The following is a 24,733-nucleotide window of genomic DNA, read 5'->3' as shown; positions in this document are numbered from 1 at the left end:
GAGGCGCGGGCGACGCCCGGGGGCCTGACGGCCGCCCCGCGCCATGGTGTGAGCGCCGCCGCCGCCCCGCGCACGCTCCGTCCGCCCTCCGCGCGCGGCCCGGGCCGGCCGACAGCCGCCAGCCCGCCGCCGCCGCCGCCGCCGCTGCCCGCGGCCCCGCCGGGCGGAGTCCGGCCGCCCGCTCCCGTGCGAGGAGGCGCCGTCGGCGGCCTGGCCTGCGGCGGAAAGAGATAGGCAGGCGGAGAGATCTATTGGTACTGTTCCGTGGGGTGGCAGAAAGGGAAAATGGCGAACGACTCCCCTGCAAAAAGTCTGGTGGACATCGACCTCTCCTCCCTGCGGGTGAGTGGCCGCGACGAGCCCCCCGCGGGCGCGCCGGGAGCGGGGAGCCGGGGCCGCGCCCTGCCCGCCGGGCGCTCGGGCGCTCGGGCGCAGCGGCCGGCACAGCCGCGGGCGCGGCGGCCCCTTTGTCTGCCTGCGTCGGCGAGTGCGGGGCGGCGGGGCGCGACCCTCCGCGACCCCCCGCGGCCCCCGCGCCCCCCGCGCCCCGGGCGCGGCCCTCGGGCGCTGGGGGACCGCGCGGGGCGAAGCCCGCCGGGTGTGCCGTCGCCCGTTCTCTCCCGCCGCCCCGCTTTATTTATTCATCGTTGTGCTGCTTTTAACATTCTCACCCCTCCCCTCCTCTTCACCAGGATCCTGCTGGGATTTTTGAGCTGGTGGAAGTGGTTGGAAATGGCACCTACGGACAAGTCTATAAGGTCGGTGCGAGCCTCCGTCTTTGTTTCCCGTGGCACGTTGAAACTTCTGGTTGGGGGAACGAGCAGACGGCTGGTAAACACGCCGCCGACTGCAGGCCACGCCGCTTGGCCGAAGTTGGGAAAGGGGTTTCGCCCTGCAGTCCCTCTTGTTTTTAAACAAGAGTTTATATTCAGGCTGGCCTGAAAGGACCTCACTCATTTCCTGGCTTTGAGATAAGGAAATAAGCTACACTCTTAGGCATGCACTTTTCTCCAGTAAAATGGGAAAACATTTTTTTTTTTTTTCCTCTCCCCGTCAAGGCAACTTTAATTCTTTTCGTTTTCCCCAATTCCGGCCCTCTTGAGTTTGTGTGTGTTAATTAAAATTCAGTATAGGCAGGCCTGGCCTATGATTATCTTAAACCACTGCCTTGGCCTTCTTGAAAATTGTCATCATGTTGCCTCGTTTTGATGTTTGCCAAGTGCTCAAGGTGAGGAGTTCGGTGTTACCTGGGACTGCTTGCTTCTTAACTCTCTCCCGTACGTTCTGCGGATGCATACATACATATTTTGGGGAAGCAGAGAGGGGTGTGTGTTTGGGCACCAGGAGCAGGAAGGATTACAGTATGAGGATTATAAAATCTGAATTCCAGGAATAACCTGTTTGACAGGTGTGTAATTGAAACAGAGATGAGGGAGAGTGAGGAGTCAAGAGGATGCCCAGATTTCACACCCACCCCAGGCCTCTCTCTCTCTCTCTTTTTTTCTCGTTTAACCCCGACTCCCCCCCCCCCCCACCCCCCAAGTGAAACTAACAAATCTGGAGACTGTGAGTCTGCTCTGAGTAGCTGACACCTGATGTGACTAACAGTGCGGTTCTTTTTGTTCAGTGCACATTGTAGAGCTTCTTGAAAGAGCTGTAGGTAATGGAGGCACAGGCCTTGAAAATTTGAAACGGAATGTTAGATTTCCCCTGTCCTGATTTATTTCTTATTACTAAAGGTTTGCTAAAAGTAATCTGCACTGGGGGTGTTTTCTAGCTGTTTGAGTGGATACAAGGTCCGGCTGGAGGAAAATATCTTCTGAAGCAAGGCTTTGTGGTTCACCATGAAGAACTGTCATTGTCTCATTGAAGATGGAGGGAGGGGGGTTGGAAGCTGACTGTAGACATTTTCTTAGGCCAAATTAAGTGTGGATCCTATTGTCTCTCTTACGCTTTATGAATAGGGTTTATCTGTCGCTTGAACGTCTCTCCCCAGCCCCGACTTCCCCTGGCCTGAGCTTCTGTACCAGGCTGTGTACCAGCCAGTGGTCTGAACTTGAGTCAGTATTCTTAGGTGATCTCAAGTGAATTAGCATGTGTTTTGTTGGTTAACTGTTGGGGCTGCGGCCAGATTTTTGAATTTGAAAAGAAGCCCTGTTAACTCAGGCTGCTGGGCTCAACTGAATTTGGAAGCCTTTGGAAAATTTTGGAAAAGAGTGTGTTGCAACTCACTGAGTGGCCTGGTAACTGGCTCTAAGACATTCTCCCCAGCCCCAGTGTTTGTTTAAGCCCCAGTTGGTTTTTTCTAACCCGGTTTTTCTGGCCAAATCTAAGTGGTGAGTGTACTCTTCCAAGTAAGTTAGCCAAAGCTTGTTTTTGACCTGGTTACACAGTAGTTGGATTGTTTGTATCTTCCTCAGGCAGCATGGATGGATGTGAAGGGCAATGAAGTAAACTAGAAGCCTACAGTCTTGCTTTTAAACCATAAGAAGAAAGAAAGAGTGAAACCTGACTATGAATTAAGTGGCTTTAAGAGGTGGGAGTTCTTTATGGTAACAGTTTGGGCAGGTTCATTGTTCAGCTTTTTCCCCTCTTCATTTCCTTTGGTTCTGTCTCCTCCTTCCCCCAAGCATTTGAAATAGATTTGCTGAGTGGTGCAGTTGGGAAGCATTTGGAATACTGGCAGTGACACAGCTCTCTGACTACAAAGTCTGTACAGTTGAGAAGAAATTCTCAAATTATGCAAACCTAACGAATTAAGAAATCTGTGCAAGAGTGGCATACACACACAGAATAGTGCCTGAGATTTTGCTCACCAGCAGTTCTTTTTTTTATTCTGGAAAATTGCAAGCATACACAAGGAGAGAGAGTAGATCACTCAGTTTAACAGTTAATCAGTACTTGACTGATCTGCTTTCATCTATAGTCTTCCTCCATTAGTATTTTAAGGTAAAGCCTAAAATACCATTTCACCCATAAATATTTCAGTCTGTATCGTTTTTGTTTTTCAGATAATCGCAATGCCCTTCTCACACCTAAAAAGTTAATTCCTTAGTATCACATATTCAGTGTTAAGGTTTTCCTGATTTTTTTCATACATTTTTTCTTACTATCAGAATATTTATGAACGGATACTGGGAAGTTCAGTCTTGGTAGATGGTAAAAATAGGAGAAGCAGTTAATATCTCCATTTGCTTCTCCCTTTCAGTGTCAAATGGTTTACATTATGCAGAGTCATTTATTTAGGATTTGTTGAGGTGATTTGCATGTGGTGGTTTGGGATTGGATTAATAATACTAGCATTTGTTTTTATTACTAAAGAACTACTGTGAATAGCATCTAAGTTGTGAAAATATCTGTGATAACTTGTTTATAAAGAAGCTTTTTTCTTAACATAACTTCAGGTAAAATACCTTTAAGCTAAACAACCTGTAGCCCTAATTTGTTTCATTGTTATATTTTCTAGTTTCTGTTTTTTTCCATGAACTTTTAATTTTTTTAGTGATTGTGGTTGCTTATTTTGAGAAGATTATATTAACATGAGGCGAATGAGTAAAAAGGGAGTTTTCTGGGTTTTGATAGGTTTTATGAAAGTGGCTTTTTTTTGAGGGTTTTTAAATTTTCTCTAACAAATTTGTAAATAATTTGAGTATGTTGAACAGTATATAACTGTGTTAAGGAATAAGAGTTGAAACACCATATTCTATTTAGAGAAATTTATTTTTTGCATTAGGTTTCTGAGGGATCACAGAGAAGGATACTTACAAATTAAAACAAGAAAAACATTGTGAATTTCACTTTAGGTTTCCTTCAGAGTACCATCTATTTGTAAAAGAAGTATTTATAAGATGATCTTGTGCATGTTGAGTAAATCTAGTGAATTTTAATTATTTTCATCAAAGGGGAACAGTGCTTAAAAAACAAAATGAGAAAAAATAAGTTTTGTTTTTGTGTTATATTAGGTTTTATTATTTTTAACATTTATTTGGCCATTTTTGTTGTTTCCTTGGGGTTACTGTTACCCTGTTATTTTGTATTTTGTGAGCATACAATGACTGGTGTTCCAAATGTCTTGACTGGGAGAAGGAAAATCTTGCATCTGGAAAGGTGTAGTGAGAGGGGAGGTTGGGGAGTTTAGAATCCGGCAGGTGCAATGTCTGGGGTTAGGGCTTGCTCACAGGAAGGATGCCACTCTTGTGGAGGATTGAGCATCTTGACCCTGTCTGATCCCTGTCCTTGGAGAGGAAGGGTAGGCTGTAAACTTTGGAAGTTGAGGAGGGAGTACTCTGGGCCCAAAGATGGTAAGCAGAAGCAAAACTGGGAGTTTGCCACCCGATAAGGCATGGTGCTAAGGCTGTCCCCCTTCATTTACTGAAGAAGTGGGGGAGGGGGTGTGTCACAGAATGGCTGAGGGTGACTGCTTTGGGAATGACAGGAAGTTTAGGAAGGAGTGGGTATCTGGAGAGAGATGATTTGCTTGCTAGTTGAGGGATGAGGGGTGGTGGAAAGGGAGGTGGGCGGGGGATGGAGGTGACTGGGTGACGGGCACTGAGGGGGGCACTTGATGGGATGAGCACTGGGTGTTATGCTATATGTTGGCAAATTGAACTCCAATAAAAAATAAAAATTAAAAAAAAAGTTAAGGAGGGATGTCATTCTATGAATACTGAAGAGTCATTGAAAACTTTGTTGGGATTAGGGATCCCTGGAAATAAGAAACATGATCACTTGATGTTTGGGGAAGGAGCAGGTGAGATGGTTGGCCAAGGACAATGGTCTAGAAGAGAGGAGGTAAAGGCCGGGCCAAGGTAGTAACAGTGATGATGGAGAGGAAGGGTGTTGGGCTGGACTCTTGGGCATTCTTCCTTGTTGAGGTCTGCCTGCTAAATTCAGTCATTTTCTTGGAGGCTTTGGTGTGGCCCTTTAAATGGGTACATTGTTTGCCCACTGGATTAGGAGGAACCTTGGGATCTGTGAAAGTGCTAAAATTACTTTCGATTGCTCAGCAGTAAAGTGCTGTATAAATTGTGTGGCTTTAAAAAATCATTAGCCTAATATTTTGGCTCAAATACTTAAACTTTTGTGAGGGGTTTCTCTAAATGTTATTCCTTAAGTGTAGCCTCTCTTTTTCTCAACTGGAGATAAGACATCCAGTGGGGCAAAATGAATTTTGAGGAACTAAGTGATTTCATTACGAGAAGGATTCAACTGCCACGGAGTGGCATGTACAGGCTTGTTCTGAGACATAGGGCTCCTTCATGCTAGAAGAATTCTGGGCTTGGGTAAGGTGGGAGGAAGCCAACCCCACTGAACACATGTTGGTGTGTAGCTCCCTTAAAAAATATCAACTCCAAATTTCCAAAACTTCGTCAATTAAACAAAATCACAAAATAAAAGCTTTATAGAAAATCCAACTGCCAGATAAAATCTTACTCATGATGGTTTTTAAAATTTCTTACTGTCTGAAACTTTCTAATAATTCATTTGCATAGCTGCAAACTTGTATTTTTGCCCTTTTTTCTTAACCAATTTTAGATATATGTATATCTCTACATATTGAGCTAATCCAAAAGCATTATCTGGGGTTACTTCTGGTGCAGTGTGTGTGTAGATTTGGTGGACTGATACTAGCAGGGCAAAGATTTTGAAGTAATATGTGCTACTTTTGAAATAATACATCCTTAACAAGTGTGCTAGTAAGCCAAGGAATAATCATTTAAGGGATTTCATTCCCAAGGAACTGAAAATATTATAAACTGGAGATTGATGCTTTGACACATGAATTTCATCCATGTTTTTTTTTTTTTTTCTCTATTAGTAAATAAATACTTGGTCATCTGGTTGTGAACAGCTAGCTGCTTAAGCTGAGAGATTGCCTACTTTTAGGGCATCAGATGTTTTCCATCTCTTGAGTTGTTTTAAGTTTATGATGCCTGTGCTGCCTATCATTAGTATATTAGTGCTTTCATTTTTCTACATTCATTTCTAAAGATTGGTAGACAGCAATAGAATATTTAAATAACTGCACAAGTGTACTGTTTCAGACCCAGTTTGTCCAGACACTGAAGCACAACTGTTGACCAGAGGGCAGCACTAATATGTGATAACTGGAAGGCTCTCTCCGCCTCTTATAATATGGGTCTATGATGGATTGCACGCAAGGGCAGACCCCATGACAGTTGACTATATTTGAGGCAAGGGCTTATTCCACAGTAAGTTCTTAAAATCAAACAGTACGTATTTGGAATTTCTGATAGTTTTTTTTTTTTTTTAAAGATTTATCTATTTATTTATTCAGAGAGAGCGAAAGAGAGGCAGAGACACAGGCTGAGAGAGAAGCAGGCTCCATGCAGGGAGCCCGATGTGGGACTCGATCCCGGGTCTCCAGGATCACACCCCGGGCTGCAGGCGGCGCTAAACCGCTGCGCCACTGGGGCTGCCCAAATTTCTGATAATTTTAAGAGTTCAAACAATTTTAGTCCACCGTCTTACCTTTTGAAGTCAGTGCTTCAGAAACATTCACAGATAGTGATTGTACTTGCATGCAATTGCTTTGAATATTTACTACAAACAGATTTTTTGTGAATTCAAATTGGTTTCTTTTAATACTACTGTGGATCACCTGTGTTAAGGTATTAGAATATATTTAATTTGGGACCAATTACTTTATGATCAGGGGTAGAGAATTCCAACTGCTGATTTAGCTTTTTGAAGACTTGGTTGGCAGTTATTTTGTTGTCATAACATGATAAAACCAGAGTTGAATCAAGATAAATATTTTGGACACATGGAGGGATGGCTAGGAGGAGAATGGAGAAGGCCAAGTGATAGACTGTCAGTGACCAGTGTGGGAACCATGTGCTCTTAGGTTTTATAATGCTATATGACTATTCACTGGACAGAATATGATACTCTCTCTGTTAGGAGGCTGGTTCAGTAATAAAAGTCTGCTGGTATTATTCACAGAAGTGATGGGAGGCACCGTGTTGGGAAGCAGTTTTTAGCAGTTTTTTTTCTATCAGAATTTCAAAATGTTTTTTTTTTTTTTTAATTTTTTTTATTTATGATAGTCATACAGAGAGAGAGAGAGAGACAGGCAGAGACACAGGCAGAGGGAGAAGCAGGCTCCATGCACTGGGAGCCCGATGTGGGATTCGATCCCGGGTCTCCAGGATTGCGCCCTGAGCCAAAGGCAGGCGCCAAACTGCTGCGCCACCCAGGGATCCCTCTATCAGAATTTCAAAAGAAAGGACAGAGAACGAGAAGTTTTAGAACTTTTGGAAACCCTGACATCTGTGTGGCATGAGGAGAAACTTAGAACTAAGTTGGGGAGACAAAAGCAAAACGATTAATCATACAGGGCTGGTTTCATGCCACTAACAGTTCTCACTGTGCTCTTGCCCAGGTTGGGCCCTGGGCACTATTCTGCATGTTGGGTATACATACAGGGGTGAAGGAAGCAGGCAGTTTCCTTACCCTCAAGGAGCTCAGAAAGGATGGGGATGGACCCAAAATGCCAAGTATGTTATATCCACTGTAAATCCAGTAGTGTCTCTGTCTCTGTAGGTCCTCCACCCAGCATATTTGCATTCACTAGTGCATGGAACTGGCTCAGACTTCAAGTGCACTTCTTCAGCATCAGAGGGCTTGTTACAAACAAATGACTAGAAAAGCGAAATGAAAAAGTAGGCATACAAAATACCAGCTTAAGTCTTTTTATTATTAGGATGAAAAGACCTAATGTTATATTGTTAAATTGCTATAAAAGTTTTTGCAGTTATTCTCAGTTTCTGAAATTCTCTCCTTGTGTACCCTAGTCAGCCCACCACACTTTGAGGAGCAGTGATTGATTGATTCTGGGCTCTTCTTGAGCTCCAGGGTTGATTTGTTGCCTCAGCAAGCTGGAGAATGGCCATTGTCCAAACCTGGCAGGTGTTCCCCCACCCTGGAGAAGTAGGGAGCCTGAAGCACAGGCTGACCACAGCTTTGTGCTTAATTTGCCTTTGAGCCTGGGGCATTGTAACTATCTCAGATAGGGCCCATTGCTGACAACTTATCCTGTTAAATTTAAATAGTTTGAGAAAAACCCATACTTTTACATTATGACTTAAAAACTTTATTTTCGGGGATCCTTGGGTGGCTCAGTGGTTTGGCGCCTGCCTTTGGCCCGGGATGCGATCCTGGAGTCCCGGGATCAAGTCCCGCGTCGGGCTCCTGGCATGGAGCCTGCTTCTTCCTGTGTCTCTGCCCCTCTCCCTCTCTCTCTCTCTCTCTCTCTCTCTCTCAAATAAATAAATAAATAAATCTTTAAAAAAAAGCAACACTTTATTTTTATATGATAAATAGGGCCTTATTAACCATCAGTTATGAATGCATGTGTTTGCAGCCAAACGATACTGAAGTTCTCTTATCACATCTTGAGATTTTCCTCTTCCCAAGATGTGTCTATTTTCAGTTTTTAGTTGCCATCTCTGGAATTTACTGCCATTATTTTTAAATTTTATGTTCATGTGGCTATTTCATCATTTATCAGTTTTATGCGTTTGTTGACTTTTTGTAACAGTAGTTATGGTTTTGGACTACAGTTTTTGAATTTCTGCAGTAGTCAAAGATTAGCTCTTAAATATACCTCCTCCTCTAAATGAGTACGTATATCATAATTTTGGGTTAAGATGATAATTGTTTATATTATATTATTGTGACTATGTAAAAACCATTTATTTCTGAACCATGCAGTCTAATATGATTATATTTCCTTTTTAAAACATCAGTTATCCCTCACATTGACATTTTTTGATTTGCTTAGTTTTCTGTATACCATTGATTACTTTCTCCCTGAAATACCCTATAAAAGATACATCAGATGCCCAGCAAAGTTAGGTTATTATCAACAGTTTTTCCAAACACTTAAATCCGTCAGATAATTTTTTTGTTTCAGATAACCTATTCCACTTTTTTTTTCTCCTAGGAGGTACCTCAGAGCTGCCCAGGTATGGTTGCCCCTTAGACCTGGTGCATAACTGTTTCCTGGATACACTAGTCTTCTTTCTGGATTTGCTACTTTATTTTCCTGAAGCACACCTTCTGGTAGCTTTATTTATTTATTTGTAAAGATTTCATTTATTTATTCATGAGAGACACAGAGAGAGAGAGGCAGAGGGAGGAGCAGGCTCCATGCAAGGAGCCTGACGTGGAATTCTATCTGGGGACTCCAGGATCACGCCCTGGGCCGAAGGAAGGCAGGCGCCAAACCGCTGAGCCACCCAGGGATCCTCTCTAGTAGCTTTATAAGAAAGGTGCATGGCATATGGCATGTAAAGGTTTGAAGTCCTTGGAGGGCTGAAAATGTCTTTTTCTTTTGCATTGGATTTTTACGTAATTCTCGTACAACGTATTCTAGGTTGAACCCTCTTTTTTTCCCTTGAAATTTTAAGACGTTGCTCTTTTGTTTGAGTGTGACCTGTTTCAAACTTCTTTAGAGAAGTTTTTAGGATATTCTGCTTATTCTTGATATTCTTAGTTTTTTATGAGTATCTTTCATTGTCATTCACTGTTTTGAGTACTTAGTTCTTTTTATCTGGAGATATTCTTTTTTTCCCTGGGAAATATTTTTGTTCTTCTCTCCAACTTCTCTGTTTTCTTTTTTTGGAAGTTCTATTAGTCATCTCTTCAATTTATTTTTTTATCTTCTCTACTGTTTTTGGGGGGGGGGTCTTTTTGCTCTATTATGAGATGTCTTTGACTTACACATTTCAATATTTCTGTTAATACTTTTAACTTTATCATTTTAAATTTATATGAGCAACCCTTTTTCCTACTTTGTTTTTAACTGCATGTAATCTTTTGTGGATATGTCATCTATCTGAAAGTATTGAGTATAGGTTTTTTGTTGCTAGGTTGATTTTGTTTTCTTGTGCTTCTGCATTTTTTCCCTGTTTTTGTTTTTTCCCCAGATTTTATTTTTCCTATTTGTTTATTTTAGCCTCTGTTTAATGCTAAAGATTTTCTTTAAGTGCCTGAAGATTAGTCACTCTGCTGGTATTTAAAAGTAAGGTACTGGAAGTGATTGGAAGGTCAGTGTCAATGAGCAGGGGGCTATTGATTGGTGGTACTTCAGTGTAGGGAGAGCATGGGGATCAGTATGTTCTCGTGGGTGGAGAGTCCCACTTATTAATACCTGTAGATCTTTTCTTTGGGGTCAGTTTCTCTAAGAATACTCCGAGGCCTTTCCTGCCTAGGGGCTATCCATCTGTTCATTGGAGTTCTGGAATTCAGGGTGGAGGAATGAGGCTAGAGCTCCTGCAGCCTAATAGCTTAACTTTTCAAACCTGTGCCCAGTACTTTGTCTCATGTCCTCTCATCTGGAGCAATTGTCCTTCAATTTCTCCAGAGACTAAACCTCTGCCTTTTTTTTTTTTTTTTAATTTAATTTTATTTATTTATGATAGGCACACAGTGAAAGAGAGAGAGAGGCAGAGACATAGGCAGAGGGAGAAGCAGGCTCCATGCACCGGGAGCCTGACGTGGGATTCGATCCCGAGTCTTCAGGATCGCGCCCTGGGCCAAAGGCAGGCGCCTAACCGCTGCGCCACCCAGGGATCCCTAAACCTCTGGCTTTTAATAGGTATGGTGTGATGTGAAATATGAAATAGTCACCAGACTGTGAGATTCTGAGAAAGGTTTTGGGGCATTCAGTCACTAAATACCGGTGCTGTGGATTTTAGCTATACACTTTTTTATTTTTTAAAACATTTTATTTATTCATTCATGAGATACACAGAGAGAAGGCAGAGACCTAGGTAGAGGGAGAAGCAGGCTTCTCGTAGGGAGCCCCATGTGGGATTCAGTCCAGGAACTCCGGGATCACGCCCTGAGCCAAATGCAGACACTCAACCGCTGAGCCACCCAGGCGTCCCTAGCTATACACTTTATACTTCATGGTATCATTGCTTCCAAATGACGATCTCCTCTCAGGGTTCTATGGGGGCATATCGCCTCACTTGTATCCTTCTCAACAGGTACTTAGGTTGTAACATTTTCCTCTTTACTAAGTGAATTGCCTCTCAGTCCAGTTTTTAGCTGTTAAAACCTGATAGAAATGATTTCTGCTGTTGTCTCTTCCCCCTTTATCTTTTCTTTTTCTGTTTACCTTGTAGTTATTTCATGTGAATTAACCCTCATAACTCATGTGATCAGTCCACTATTAGAAGTTAACTAGTCGGGGATCCCTGGATCTCAGCGGTTTAGCGCCTGCCTTTGGCCCCAGGCACGATCCTCCTGCGTCGGGCTCCCGGAATGGAGCCTGTTTCTCCCTCCTCCTGTGTCTCTGCCTCTCTCTCTCTCTCTCTCTCTGTCTATCATAAATAAATAAATAAATCTTAAAAAAAAAAAAAGTTAACTAGTCATTGTATCTTTGATTTTTAAACTTAACTTTGATTTTAAACCTACATTTTACTTCTGTAGTTGCTCCTTTTTGGTCAGAATGACAATAAAACATGAGCAGCAACAATATTGAAAACAGTCCCTTAGTACATGACCTCTGGACTGATACTTAATTTGGGAAATGCAAGCCCAGGGAGATGAGGATAAGGAGGAGGGAAAGTGAGGCACAGTACAGAGCAGTGCAATGTTATGTGTCATGAGACTTGCTGCTTGCTGCTGCTTTGAATAAGCCTTGAAGATACAGAAATTTTTCAGTGGATTTGTTTGGGGTTTTTTGACAGCTTTTTTGAGGTATATTTTATGTATCATGAAATTCACCCATTTCAGCCTTACATCTCAGTGATTTTTAGGAAATTTACCTGGTGGTGCAACCTCACCACACAGGTCAGTATTAGGATACTCTCCTACTCTAGCAGGACCCCTCATAATGTATTTACAGTTAATCCCTCTGTGAGCCCAGAGCTCCAGACAGCTACTTCTCTATTTTCTGTGTCTATAAATTTGCCTTTTTTGGACATTTCATATAAATGGAATCATACAGTGTGTAGTCTCTGGCGTCTGTTTTCTTTTACTTTGCATAATGCTTTTGAGGTTCATTCACACTGCTAAGAATGTATTCCTTTTTATTGCTGAGTAGTTTTCCACTGTATGGATAATGTTGCATTTTGTCTATCTGTTCATCAGTTGACTGACATTGTTGTGGTTTCTAGTTTCTGGCTGTCCTGAGTAATGCATTCAGCAGATGTTTTGGCTTGGTACCCTGGATGTGTTCAGAAGAGCTATGCAATGGGATTGCACTTGGAGCCTTATGTAGCATGGGGTGGGGATCTGCCTGGGTCTTCCCGTTTCTCAGTAGTATAATCAGACATCTAGTTCTGGTGACCCTGTGTGTGTCTGTCTGCTTCCCTGAAGCCCATACCTTCCCACTCTCATTATTAGTCATCTCTGGGTTTAAGTCATTTCTTTAAACATGAGTACAGTTTCTTATCTCAGTAAAGACAACTGTTCGCTATCAATGAGGTCGTTGGTAACAAGAACCAGGCTAAACCAGTTTTTCCTTCACACTATTTTTTGGGGGGATTCCAATGTGTAATAGCCAGCCTATTTACCACGTGATGCTAAAAGACAGGAGTGTTCATTTATCTTAAGCAGAAGCTATTGACTTGCCATGATTTAAAAAAAAACAAACAACAGGATCTATTGTCTTTGGCCAGAGGACATATATACCAAGTTTAAGTGATTTGTCATATGGGGGAATATGAGTAATCATTTGATTTGCTTCAAGTATACCTTTCAGAGTATTTTTCTCATTTTTAATTCTAAAGACTTTTAGGATGTCTATTAGGGATTTATTGCATTAACAAATTTAATAGTATATACGTTTTGGAAATTCTTGTGCTTAGAACTTTCATTCTTACCTACTTAACGGTGGTGACAGACTACTGCTGACTACCAGAACTGCCCCCCATCAGGTTTCCCTAAGATGCTCTGTATGTAATTGTTGTGTAGTTTTATGGTTATTCTGTTTTGAGATCTCAGATCAAAGACTCAGAATATTATCTGACTTAGGGCTGTACATCTCAGGGACATAAAATTTATTTTTAGGGATCCCAGGATAGGCACTGAGTATTATTGCCTGATGTTAAGGATATGCATTCAAATGACGCACAATTCATTGGATGTATTTATTCACCTGGTAGGGCATGTCTTAATTCCAGGGTCTTTCCTTTTTGAACTTCGGATATTAGAGCATTTCTGTTTTCTTTATGTACATAGAATCTTTCATCCATTCTTGTTGCTCCTTCCCTTAACTCACAGGGAAAACCTGTGGATGTTTACTTATTACCCTTCAGTGATTTGAGGGCTCAGTATCTGTTTTGTGTTTCATTGCCTATAGATAATTTTGAGCCTGCTCTGCTAGGCATGATTTCTTTCTATCATTTATTGCTCAAGTACTTAATGCATGGATGATAGGTGCCAGGCACCACATGAGGCTTGCTCATTGGTGACAATGAACCAGGAGAGCAGCCAGTCAGCTCCTGCGGAGCACATAGCAAGCAGTTTTAAGAAGATATTGCAGATGGGGAAGAGCAGGGTCTATGGGAGTGTATGGCTAAGCTGGATCTGATAAAGTGGGTATGGTTATGTATATAAGGAAGCTTTATGGTTTACATTCAGATTCTCTGGGTGAGGCATAGATGAGTGAGGAGCAAAGAACAGTGGGCTTGTTTTACCATGGAGCCGATGACTCATCATCTTGGTTAATAGAACTTTGAATAAAGATAGGAAAGGGTGTGTTACATTGATTATGGTAATTGCTGGCCTTTTAGTTTGCCTGGAGCCCTCTGCCTCTTGGGAGGTCCTTGCATCCTACATCTGCTGCTGTTTTGGTTTTCATTATTGTTTTGCATCTCCTGTATCAGTCAGGAGTTACTAGCTTATCCATGTAGCACCCTCAACATCCCCGTAAGAGAGGCAGGGTGGAGAAGGACCTCTCATTGAACCTCTCAGAGTATCCTGTGAGCAGTATCTGGAATAATATCTGGGATATTTGGTGAATGGCTGTCCCCAAGTAGGCTACATTATGCCCTATACTATAGACATAGGAGAGACTACTTTATTCAGCTGCTGGTCTCCTTGAATCTCAGGTCTGGAAGCAGTTTCTGTAAAATAGGAACAATGGTTTGCAGCATTGTGATATTCAGGTAGTTTTAAGCTAGTTTCTGGAGTTGAGGTATACAAGGAAATGATTTAAAAGATGAACTTTGCATTTCTTTTCAGGTGTTATGTATTTGCTTTTTGATAATATAGATAAAAGATAATTTTCTTTTCCATAGCCTACTGAGTAAAATGATTTTGTGGGCTGTTTTTTTTTTTTTTGAAAATAATTTAATATCAAGTGAAATATTTCTAACTTTTCTCTAATCCTATTGGGGAAAAAAAGGCCTTTTTAATTACTAATGCTGTCAAGGTGTGAAATTCTTTTTATTTTATTTAAGCAAGGCCTTTGTTAGTCCTCAACCCCAAAACTGAATTGGACACTTTATTAGTTTGTTATTCAGTTAGCTGAAAGTATATATTCCCTTTTTCACTTATGTGATAAAAGTGATTTAAAATCCTAAATTGCATGTGTGATTTTTTTTTTTTTTTCTTGACCTTTAATTTTGTTTCATTTCTTTCTGGCTCTCAGTACTGAGGACTTAATCTCCTTGGTAGCTTGTCTTTTTTCCTTTTTGCTGCTTTCTTTTGGAATTATGCAGTGTTTTTATGATTCCATTTTCTGGTTGATTAGCTATAACTTCTATTTGTATTGTTTAATAGGTTGCTTTAAGATTTATAATACACGTTTTTAACCTATTATAGTTTACCTTCAAACGGTATGTACTTCATGTGTAATATAACAACATTATAGTAGTATAATTTTCGTTCTCCTTCCTGGCCTTATAGTATTTTTGTTATACATTTTACTTTTATATATAAGTCTTAAAATAATATGTCAACACTATTTCTTGTTTAAACAGTCAACACTTTTTAAAAGAAGTATAGATAGTAAGAATAAAACACTTTTGCATGTACCCATGTGGTTATCATTTCTGTTACTCTTCACTCCTTGTTTACATCCATATTTCTTTCTGGTACCATGTATCATTTTCCTTCTATCTGAAGGACTTTATTTATTTTAAATAGTACAAGTCTGCTGGTGAGGAATTCTTTCAGGTTTGTATGTCTGAAAACTTTTTTTGCAGCCTTCATTTTTGGAAGATTTTTTGCTCTGTGTAGAATTCTAGGTTGCTGGTTTTTTTGTTTTTTTATTTCAGTGTTTACTCCACAGTCTTTTCACTTGCATTGTTTCTGTTGAGAGATCTGCTGTCCTTATTGTGTTCCTGTGTGTGTGTGTGTGTGTATGTCATTTTTTCTGACTATTAAGATTTTCCCTTTACTCCTGGTTTTTTATTTTTATTTTTATTTATTTTATTTTATTTTTTTTAAATTTACGATAGAGAGAGAGAGAGAGAGAGAGAGAGGCAGAGACACAGGCAGAGGGAGAAGCAGGCTCCATGCACCGGGAGCCCGACGCGATCCCCGGTTTCCAGGATCGTGCCCTGGGCCAAAGGCAGGCGCTAAACCGCTGCGCCACCCAGGGATCCCCTTTACTCCTGGTTTTGAGCAGTTTGATTGTGATGTGTCTTGGTGTACTTCATGTTTCTTGTGGTTGTGGTTTGTGAATTTCTCGGATCAGTGGGTTTGGAGGTTTCATTAAATTTGGAAAATCTTTGGCTAGTATTCTTCAGTTTTGTTTTGTTTTGTTTTGTTTTGTTTTCCACCTCCCTTCTCCCTTCTTAGGCTTGGGAACTCCCATTACATGTTTATAAGGCCACTTGAAGTTGTCTCACAGCTCACTGATACATTTTCTTTTTTCCTTTTTGGGCTTCATTTTGGTTAGTTTCTTCTGTGTTGTTAACTTTTCTTCTTCAGTGTTGATTCTGCCATTAACCCATCCAGTATGTTTTTCATTTCAGACATTGTGTTTTTCACTTTTAGAAGATTTGCGTCCTAAATATTTCCTAGGTCTCTACTTAACTTTCCAAACATATGAAATAACAGTTTTAATACCTATTTTAATGTCCTTATTTATAATTCTAATATCTGGTCAGTACTGAGTTAGTTTCAACAGATTTTTCTTATTTTGGCTAAGTGTTTCTGTCTGGTAATCTTTGAGTGGATGCCAGACATTATGAATTTTACCTTGTTGGGTGCTGGTAGTTTTGTATTCCTATAAAGTATCCTTGAGCTCTTCTTTCCTGGAGGTTCATTTAAATTACATGGAAATGATTTAGTCCCCTTGTGTCATGCTTTATGATTTTTGTTAAGGTGTTCTGGAGCAGCGGTTAGTCTAGTCCTAATTGTGGCCCACTGCTTAGGCAGGACCTTTCTGATACTCTGATTAATTCCCCATGATTTATGAGTTTGTCCATTTGTTTGGTGGAACCAGGTACTTTTCCCATCCCTGTGTGAGCATCTGCAGTGTTCTTTCTAATCCTTTTTAGTAGTTCTTTTTCCTGCCAGCCCTGGATAGTTTTCTTAAGATCAGCTAAGTTGATCATAACCTGGCTGAATATGTAGGGATCTCTCTGTAGGGTTTGGGAATTCTTTTTTCTTTGTGCAGCTCTCATCTCTGGTACTTTCACCTGGAACTCTAGGTACCTTAGTCTACTTAGGTTCCAAGCTACTTCTCCTCAACTTAGGGAGGGAGTCTGCTAGACTCTGCTTGGGTTTCCTTTTCTTGTGCCATGCCCTAAAACCTTGTGTAAAGGGATTAAGTCCAGGCACTTCTATGGCTTACCTCATTTGTTTTCTCTCAGGGATCACTCTCCTTCATTATTTCATGTCTCCTTTCTTGAAAACCAAAATTTTCATAAATTTTGCATGGGCTTGTTTTGATTGTTTATTTTTAAATAAAAAGGTAATTCCAGCCCCTGTTAATTCCATCTTGCCAGAAGTAGAATTCCAATGATAAGTCTAGTCTGTCTCTCTATTCACTATTCATTCATTATGAGACATCAACAACATGGCAAACTGTGAAAACATGTCTTCCCCCTTTTCTGATGGGAGTAGTGGAGCATAGGAGGGGAACAACATTGAACATTGGATGTTGAATATCTCATTTAAAAAAAAAGTTCATTGAGATACAATTCAAATACCATATTATTCACTTATTTAAAGTGTACAGTTCAGTAGCTTTTAGTTTATTCACAGAGTTGTACAATAATAGCCATATTTTAGAACAGCTTCATCACTTTAAAAAGAAAGCCCATTACCCCAATCTTTCTGTGACTGTCTCTTTCACTTCCCTCACCTCAGTCCTAGGCTACCACTAATAGGTTTTTTTTTTTTTTTTTTTGTCTTTATGGATTTAGTTATTCTGGGCATTTCATATAAAAGGAAAGAAAACAGTATGTGTTTTGTGACTAGCTTAATTCACATAGCATGTTTTCAAAGTTCATCCATGTTGTATGCATTGGTACTTTTTATTGCAGAGTAATACAGTATTGTATAGATACACCATGTTTTATTTGTTAATCAGTTGATGGGTATGTGGGTTGTTTTTACTTTGGGGCTTTTAGGAATAATGCTACTATGAACGTTTTTGTACAATATTTTGTTTAGACTCTTTATTTTTCTTGGGTATATATATATTTGGGAGAGGAATTGCTTGGTCCTATGAAACCCAAGCAGAGTCTTGGTCCTAACCTTTAAGAGGACCTGCTAGACTATTTTCCAAAGCAACTATAATATTTTACATTCCCACCAGCGGTGTATGAAGGTTTCAGTTTCTTCACTTCCTTTCCAATACTTGTAATATTTGTGTTTTTAATTGTAGCCATCCTGGTGATATCTCATGTTGGTGGTTTTAATTTGCATTTCTCTGATGACTAAGAATATTGATCTTTGCTTGTGCTTGTTCGCTATTTGAATTTCTTTGGAGAAATGGTTATTCAGATCCTTTGTACATTTTAAAATTGTGTTATTATTATTTTAATATTTGAGTTGTAAGAGCTTTTTTTTTTTTTTTATGTATCTAGATACAAGTCCTTTGCCAGATACAGGCTTGCAGAATTTTTCTCCCATTCTTTGGGTTGACTTTTTCCTTTTTTGATGTTCTACTTTGAAGCACAATAGTTTTTAATTTTGAGTAAGTCCAATTTGTCTATTTTGTTGCTTGTGCTTTTGATAGCATATCTAAGAAACCACTGTTTAGGCCAAGGTTATAAAGATTTACTTCTGTGTTTTCTTTTAAGCTTTATAGTTTTAGCTTTTATATTTTAGTTCTTTGATCGTTTTTTTTTTTAATTTTTATTTATTTATGATAGTCACAGAGAGAGAGAGAGAGCGCGAGAGAGAGGCAGAGACATAGGCAGAGGGAGAAGCAGGCTCCATGCCCTGGGAGCCCGACGTGGGATTCGATCCTGAGTCTCCAGGATCGTGCCCTGGGTCAAAGGCAGGTGCTAAACCGCTGTGCCACCCAGGGATCCCCCCTTTGATCGGTTTTAAATTGATTTTTGTACCTCATGAGAAGCAGGGATACAGTTTCATTCATTTGCATATGAATATTCAGTTATCCCAGCACCTTTTGTTGAAAGGACTAGTCTTTTCCCATTCATTTGTTTTGGTACACTTGTTGGAAACCAGTTGACCTTGAGTCGTGGGGTTTCTGAACTTTTTGAAATTTCTGGACTCTTTATTAATCTCTTTGTTTATTCTGTATTAGTATCATACTGTCTTGATTACTATAGCTTTGTAGTAAGTTTTGAAATTGGGAAATAAGTCCTCCAACTTTGTTCTTCAGAAGAATCTATTGATTTTGCTAATCTTTTTTTTTTTTTACTAATGACTGATCCTTAGCACATACTTGGAAGGAAGAAGCTTTTTTTCCTGCTTGCCAAACATTTTGTGAATTGGAACTTATTCCTCTTAATGATTAAAAGCTTTACTGTTTTGCAGACTAATTTCTGTTCGTACGTCTATCTATTATCATTGAGGTAGTAGTAGGATTCACTACTCTGAAAACACATATTTGTAAAAGAGCATCTAGAGATACTCCTGAGTCCTCTTACTCCTGCAAATGGCATTAAGCAATAATCCGATGATGATTCTTCCAGAATCTTAGTGACCCTATAAATTAAATACCATATAGCACAAAAAAAAGGAAAAATAAAAAATCTAAGGAACCAAGCTAAGATATGTAGATATAAAATAAATCTGCTGAGATTATTTTATCATTTCTTACAAAAATTTTACTATACAAAGTTTACTCCAGCATATGTACAAGTTATATATCTAGGTAGTGTGCCTATTATTATCAGGAAAGTATAGGGAAATAATGTTTCTTAAAGGAGGATCAAAGACTCTGGCCCTAAACCACTAAGAAATAGTTTGCCTTGAACTTCAGTGATTGATTAATCAGAAATTTCTTTGTAATCAAAATCTCTATTATGCTTAAAATATTTCATCTAAGAGGGAAAATGTACTTTGCTAACCAGATATTTCAGTATGACAATGATAAATGAAAAAGTTCCTAATCTCCCATCACCCTGACCCACCAAAAGTAACAAATACCCAAGGAGCTTTCCATTTCAGTTGTAGTCCTGAAACTCAACTGACCTTGTGATAAGAGCAAGTTGATTAATATCTTTGTTTAAGAACCCCCGTCATACAGTACAGATAAGTCTCAAATCCAAGCCAGAGCATTGCTTCATGAAACCGTGGTGACTTTAAGGCACTTTGAAAATCTGATGGTGCTATATATAAATGCTAAGGTATCAAGTTTTGTCAGGTGTTAATTCAATGTTATTATTATTATACTTTCAAAACATGGTTTTCATTTAACTTTTTCAACTGCTTGTTTATAAATATTAGCAAAAGAGGAACTACCCAGAACACAGATTTCTTCCGGGCAACCTGTTCAGACTAAATTACAGGGAAGGAAGATTTTGCTAAAATACACTTCCTCTGCTTGTGAAGAAAGCTTTGTTGAGAAATGATATTTAACTTTAAGAAAATTATGCCATCTCTATGCAACATATTTATACTTTTTTTAAAAAATTTTTTTAAATTTATTTATGATAGTCACAGAGAGAGAGAGAGAGAGAGAGAGAGAGAGAGAGAGAGAGAGGCAGAGACACAGGCAGAGGGAGAAGCAGGCTCCATGCACCGGAAGCCTGATGTGGGATTCGATCCCGGGTCTCCAGGATCGCGCCCTGGGCCAAAGGCAGGTGCCAAACCGCTGTGCCACCCAGGGATCCCGCAACATATTTATACTTAAGAAACATCATTATCTTTCATTTCAAAAGAGGTTCTTGGAAGAAAGCAGCAAGAAAGCCCCCTCTCCCCTAAAAATATATAATATGGCCCACAGCTATCTTATATAATTAGTCATAAGAGCTCATCTTTGCTTTCATCAGCAAACTATGGAAAAACTATCCTTCTCTGATGTTCAGCCCTGATATCAAACAAGCCCTAATAAAAATGGGAATTAAAACTCCTTTTCAGATCATTTGCAGAATTCATCTGAATGTTCTGATAATTGCTTTCATATGTGCTCATTGACTGTCAGGGCTGGGGGAGGTTTGAAGTTATCTAGTCCAAACTTTGGTAAGAGAATGGATCTAAGATTTATTCTAACGAGGCTGTAGAAGTCACAGGGCTCATCATCAGTCACAGAAATGCGACTAAAACTAACTCCTCTTCATTAAAAATAAATTAAAAAATTGCGTGCCACCTAACATTTTCTTCCATGAATTCCTCAGTAATTTTTGATTTTTCAGAGAATACGATAAAAATAGGAGACCATAAGAACTTATAAGAACAGTTGTATGTGTACTCCATATCTGTATGCTTGAGCAGCCATAGCAAACAAAATACGACCCATTGGGTGGCCTAATCAATAGATGTGTTTTTTCCACAGTTTTAGTGGCAAGAAGTCCAAGATCAAGTTGTCCGTAGGTTTGGTTTCCCCTGAGTCTTTTCTCCTAGGTGGTTACCATTTTGTTGTGTCCTCACATAGTCGTCTCTCCTCTATGGATGTGCATCCCTAGTGTCTCATGTCCAAATTTCTTCTTTCTTGCCTTCTTAATAAGGCCACCATTTGACTCTTAAAAGCCTCATTTTAACCTCATCACCTCTTGAAAGGTCTGGTCTCTAAATAGAATCACATTCTGAGGTATGGGGTAGGGGGGCTAGAGCTTCAACATACAAAACTTTGGGGGCGGGGCTGGGATGAAACAATTCAGTTTACGACAATTCCACAATGTGTTTTTTTCACAGTAAAGACACAAAAAATAAATGATACAAGGTAGTAACATTTGGGGCACCTGGGTGGCTGTTGGTTAAGCCCCTGCCTTTGGCTCAGGTCATGATCCTGGAGCTCTGGGATCCAGTCCCACATGGGGTTCCTGCTCAGTTAGGAGTCTGCTTCTCCCTCTTCCTCTGCTCTGCCTTTTCTCTGGCTTGTGTGCATGTGCTCTCACTCTCAATCTCTCTCTCAAATAAAATCTTAAAATAGTAATGTTTTATTAACTATTAAGACTTTTAATTTTTAAAAACTAAAATTGCACATGGTATTCTCAGATATATGTATAGCATATTCAACTCAGAAACACTACAACTCTATTCTAGATGATGGAGGTATATAGATGGGAAAAAAAAAAAAAAAAGACCGTCTGTGTTTTCATGGAGTTTAAGAAGACAGAAAATGTACCAGGTGATGATAAATGCCTTTTTCAGTTGGCCTTTGCTAGGTAACAAACCACCCCCAAAACATAATGGTTTAAAACAACCATCATTTTATTTGCTCATGATTCTGTGGGTCAGCAGTTTGGACTGGGGCCAGGCTCTGCATGGTATTCTTTGGCCGGTCTCTCATAGGGCCCCTCAGGCAGCTGCAGTCACCTGTTAGCTCACCGGGAGTTACTCACTGGAAGATAGGGCCTGGCAAACATTATAAGCATCCTGTTGTTTTCTTTGATCACTGTTTTCTCTGTCATGTCTCAGTTCTGTCTCTTCTTTTCACTCTTTAATAAGGAGTATTAAAAATGTTTTGGATATTTCGAGATTCCATTTTGGGGTCTTGAGATGGAGATAAAAGGCTGACCTTTTAAAATATCTTTATTTATCTATTATTAATATTATTTAAAGATTTTATTTATTTATTCATGAGACACAGAGAGGCAGAGACATGGGCAGAGAGAGAAGCAGGCTCTTTGCAGGGAGCCTGATGTGGGACTCAATCCCCAGACCAGGATCTTGGCCTGATCCGAAGACACACCCTCAACTGATGAGCCACCCAGGCGTCCCTATTTTTATTATTTTTTAAAGATTTTAAGGAATCTCTCCACCCAACATGGGGCTCGAATTTAACAACCCTGAGATCAAGAGTTGCATGCTTTACCTACTGAGCCCTCCAAGCACCCCTAAAATATCTTCATTTTACAAAAAAGTGCACCATTAATTGCAGTGTTACCATATATCCTATTTTACAATTAGGAGTTAGAAATTTTCATCCTTTTACTTGGCTAGGATGACAGTAGCAAAATGATAGGTAAGTCAGAGTTTGCTTTGGCTTTAGGTGCTCAAATGCCTCGATTCCTGTATGGCAGTGCTAGACCTGCTTTTCTTAGCTCAACAGGAAATAGAGTAGGGCTTGGACCAGAGGAAGTCATGCATAGCCAGCTTGCAGTTTGTGAGCTTCTCATTGGTGGTTAGGAGAGCAAGTGAAGTTTATTTCCTTCCCCAAAATGTTGATTTTGAAGAGGAAATGAGATTTGTCTACAGGTAAACTAACCAGATTGTATCTGCTGTTTATCTGTCAGAAGATGGAATTTGAAGATGAGTTCTCAGGAAGAATAAATGAAATAGTGGGATTGAAGTTGAGGTGACTGAAAGTTATGTCTCTCAGATGTTAACTCTTAATTTTCTTATGTGCAGGGAAAAGAACAAACTCTTGGTATGAATTATTGGTTACTTCCAAAATTCATAGCTTTCTTGATTATAGGAAAAGTTGGCATAGGCTCCATTATGCAGTCATTTTTTAAGTTTCAGTTGGTTGGCCAAATGGAGGTTGAATGCCTGGGGTATGCCATAGGCAGTGCCCAGGCCTTTTGTTTAAGAGTTGAGGGTGTTTCCACAAACAGTGATTTTGGTGGGTTTAGAAAAGAGCCAAGATGTGCTATGCTCAGTGAGGACTCATTTAGCTTTTGGTAATGTTACTATGTAGATTCATGAAAGTGGAGAGGTGCAGATTCAGAATAGAAAATATGCTGATATTGGAGGTTGGTCTGATTTGTGGGAGCTTTGGAACCCCTGTTACAATTGAGTAAGTGAAGAGAGGGGACACCTTGACATTGTTTTAAAAAAAATAATAAGTTATTGCAAGTTCTGACTCAAGTCTTTTCATACATTTCCTCATTTTTAGCTGTATTTTATGTCTGCATAGAGAAGTTAGGCGATTTTGCCTATAATCACTTGGCTAGTAGGTAGTGGAGAAACCTGATTTTAAGGCCTTTCAAGTCTTGACTTGTAAATTTAGCACTGACCCATTTGCCAGACTGTTTCCCAGGGTATTGACAGGCTGAGTTGATGGGCAGGATGTTTGTAGGCAGAGGGAAGGTAGGAGGGTTGGGGGCCCTGGATAACAGTGGGAAGAGGATGGGAGGAGGAGTTAGGGGCAAGTCCAGCAGCAAAGGAGGGCACAAGTTGCCACTCCTGAAGTTTTCCTTTTTATCTCCTCATTTTTCTGTGCCTAGTTCAGTGCTTCTCAAACTTGAATGCTCACTTGAGTCTGCTGGGGAGCTTGTTAAAGTGAAGGTTGTGATTCACCAGGTCTGGAATGGGGCCTGAGAGTATGCATTTCTAATATGCTCCCAGGTGGTGCCCAAGTAATTTCACTCTTCAAATGCTAAGGACCTAGGCAAAACAAACAAACAAACAAAACCAGTTAAAGCAGGAAGTGTTGGTAGTTAGCACCTGATTTAGACATTTCATTGGAATACAGCCATAAGAGTGGCTTATTAGAAGTAGGATTATGTCTTATCAGTGTGTTGTGTCTGTCTTGTGTTCAAAATTGGTGATTTTGTGAACAGGCTCTAACTTTTCAGTTGGGATTGTAGGCTTTCTGAGAATCACAGGATGTTTATGTCAGGAAGGCTTTTAGTGAATATGTGGCCTGACCTCTTAGGTTATAGATGAATAGTGAGGGACTTTTGGCCTGACCAGAGCTAGGGTCACAGAGGTCTGGGATCTCTTCTGCTCTCACCCTCAAGTGCTTTCTTTCTGCCTGGAAGGCAGTGCAGTGAAGTGCTACCCCTCCTACCCTGTTTAGATTTAGTGGTTTAGTGACATGACAGAAGTCGGAATAAGAAACTGGTTATGATTGTCCTATTCCATCTATTCCAGTTGGTAGTACATTTCCTGGCACAACAGTAAGTGTCTCAAGAGTGAATGAATGAATGAGTAAAGGAATGAGCCAAGGTTTCTGGGTCGGAGGCTGAGGGTGGTTAATTGAGCCGTGGTGGCAAGTTTCTAGTGAAAATAGATGACCCCGCTGTGGTGTTGCAGAGAAGGTTGCAGACCCAAACAGAGGCAGGCCTTTCAGATGACAGCTGTGTTTTGAGTCAAGAGAGGAAAAATGGGCAGGTGTAAATATAATCAAGTGGATAACTCGGGAAAGACTTTTAGGCATACTGTTTGGTTCGTGATTATATGCTGTTTATTGTGTCTGGGAAAATAGGCAGTA

General features: G+C 40.2%; 1 protein-coding gene across 50 annotated transcripts in view; it reads left to right on the top strand.

Annotated features, from left to right (window-relative positions):
- Positions 1–70: 70 nt before the first annotated feature.
- Positions 71–24,733, top strand: part of MAP4K4 (mitogen-activated protein kinase kinase kinase kinase 4) — a 189,681-nt gene continuing 165,018 nt past the window's right edge. For 8 of the 50 annotated variants that reach the window (XM_041755983.1, XM_041756000.1, XM_041755989.1 and 5 more), the window contains exons 1-2: positions 79–342; positions 693–758. In XM_041755983.1, the coding sequence (XP_041611917.1) occupies positions 286–342; positions 693–758 (123 nt within the window). In that variant the 5' untranslated portion in view covers positions 79–285. Of the gene's footprint in view, positions 343–692; positions 759–24,733 lie in introns of all 50 variants that reach the window. The other 42 variants (XM_041756010.1, XM_041755987.1, XM_041755969.1 and 39 more) reach the window with 13 other exon arrangements.

Source organism: Vulpes lagopus, chromosome 5, assembly GCF_018345385.1.
Source record: "Vulpes lagopus strain Blue_001 chromosome 5, ASM1834538v1, whole genome shotgun sequence".
NCBI classification, from domain to species: domain Eukaryota; kingdom Metazoa; phylum Chordata; class Mammalia; order Carnivora; family Canidae; genus Vulpes; species Vulpes lagopus.
Note: the sequence above shows the minus strand (reverse complement) of the source record. Positions and strands in the feature narration are given on the sequence as shown.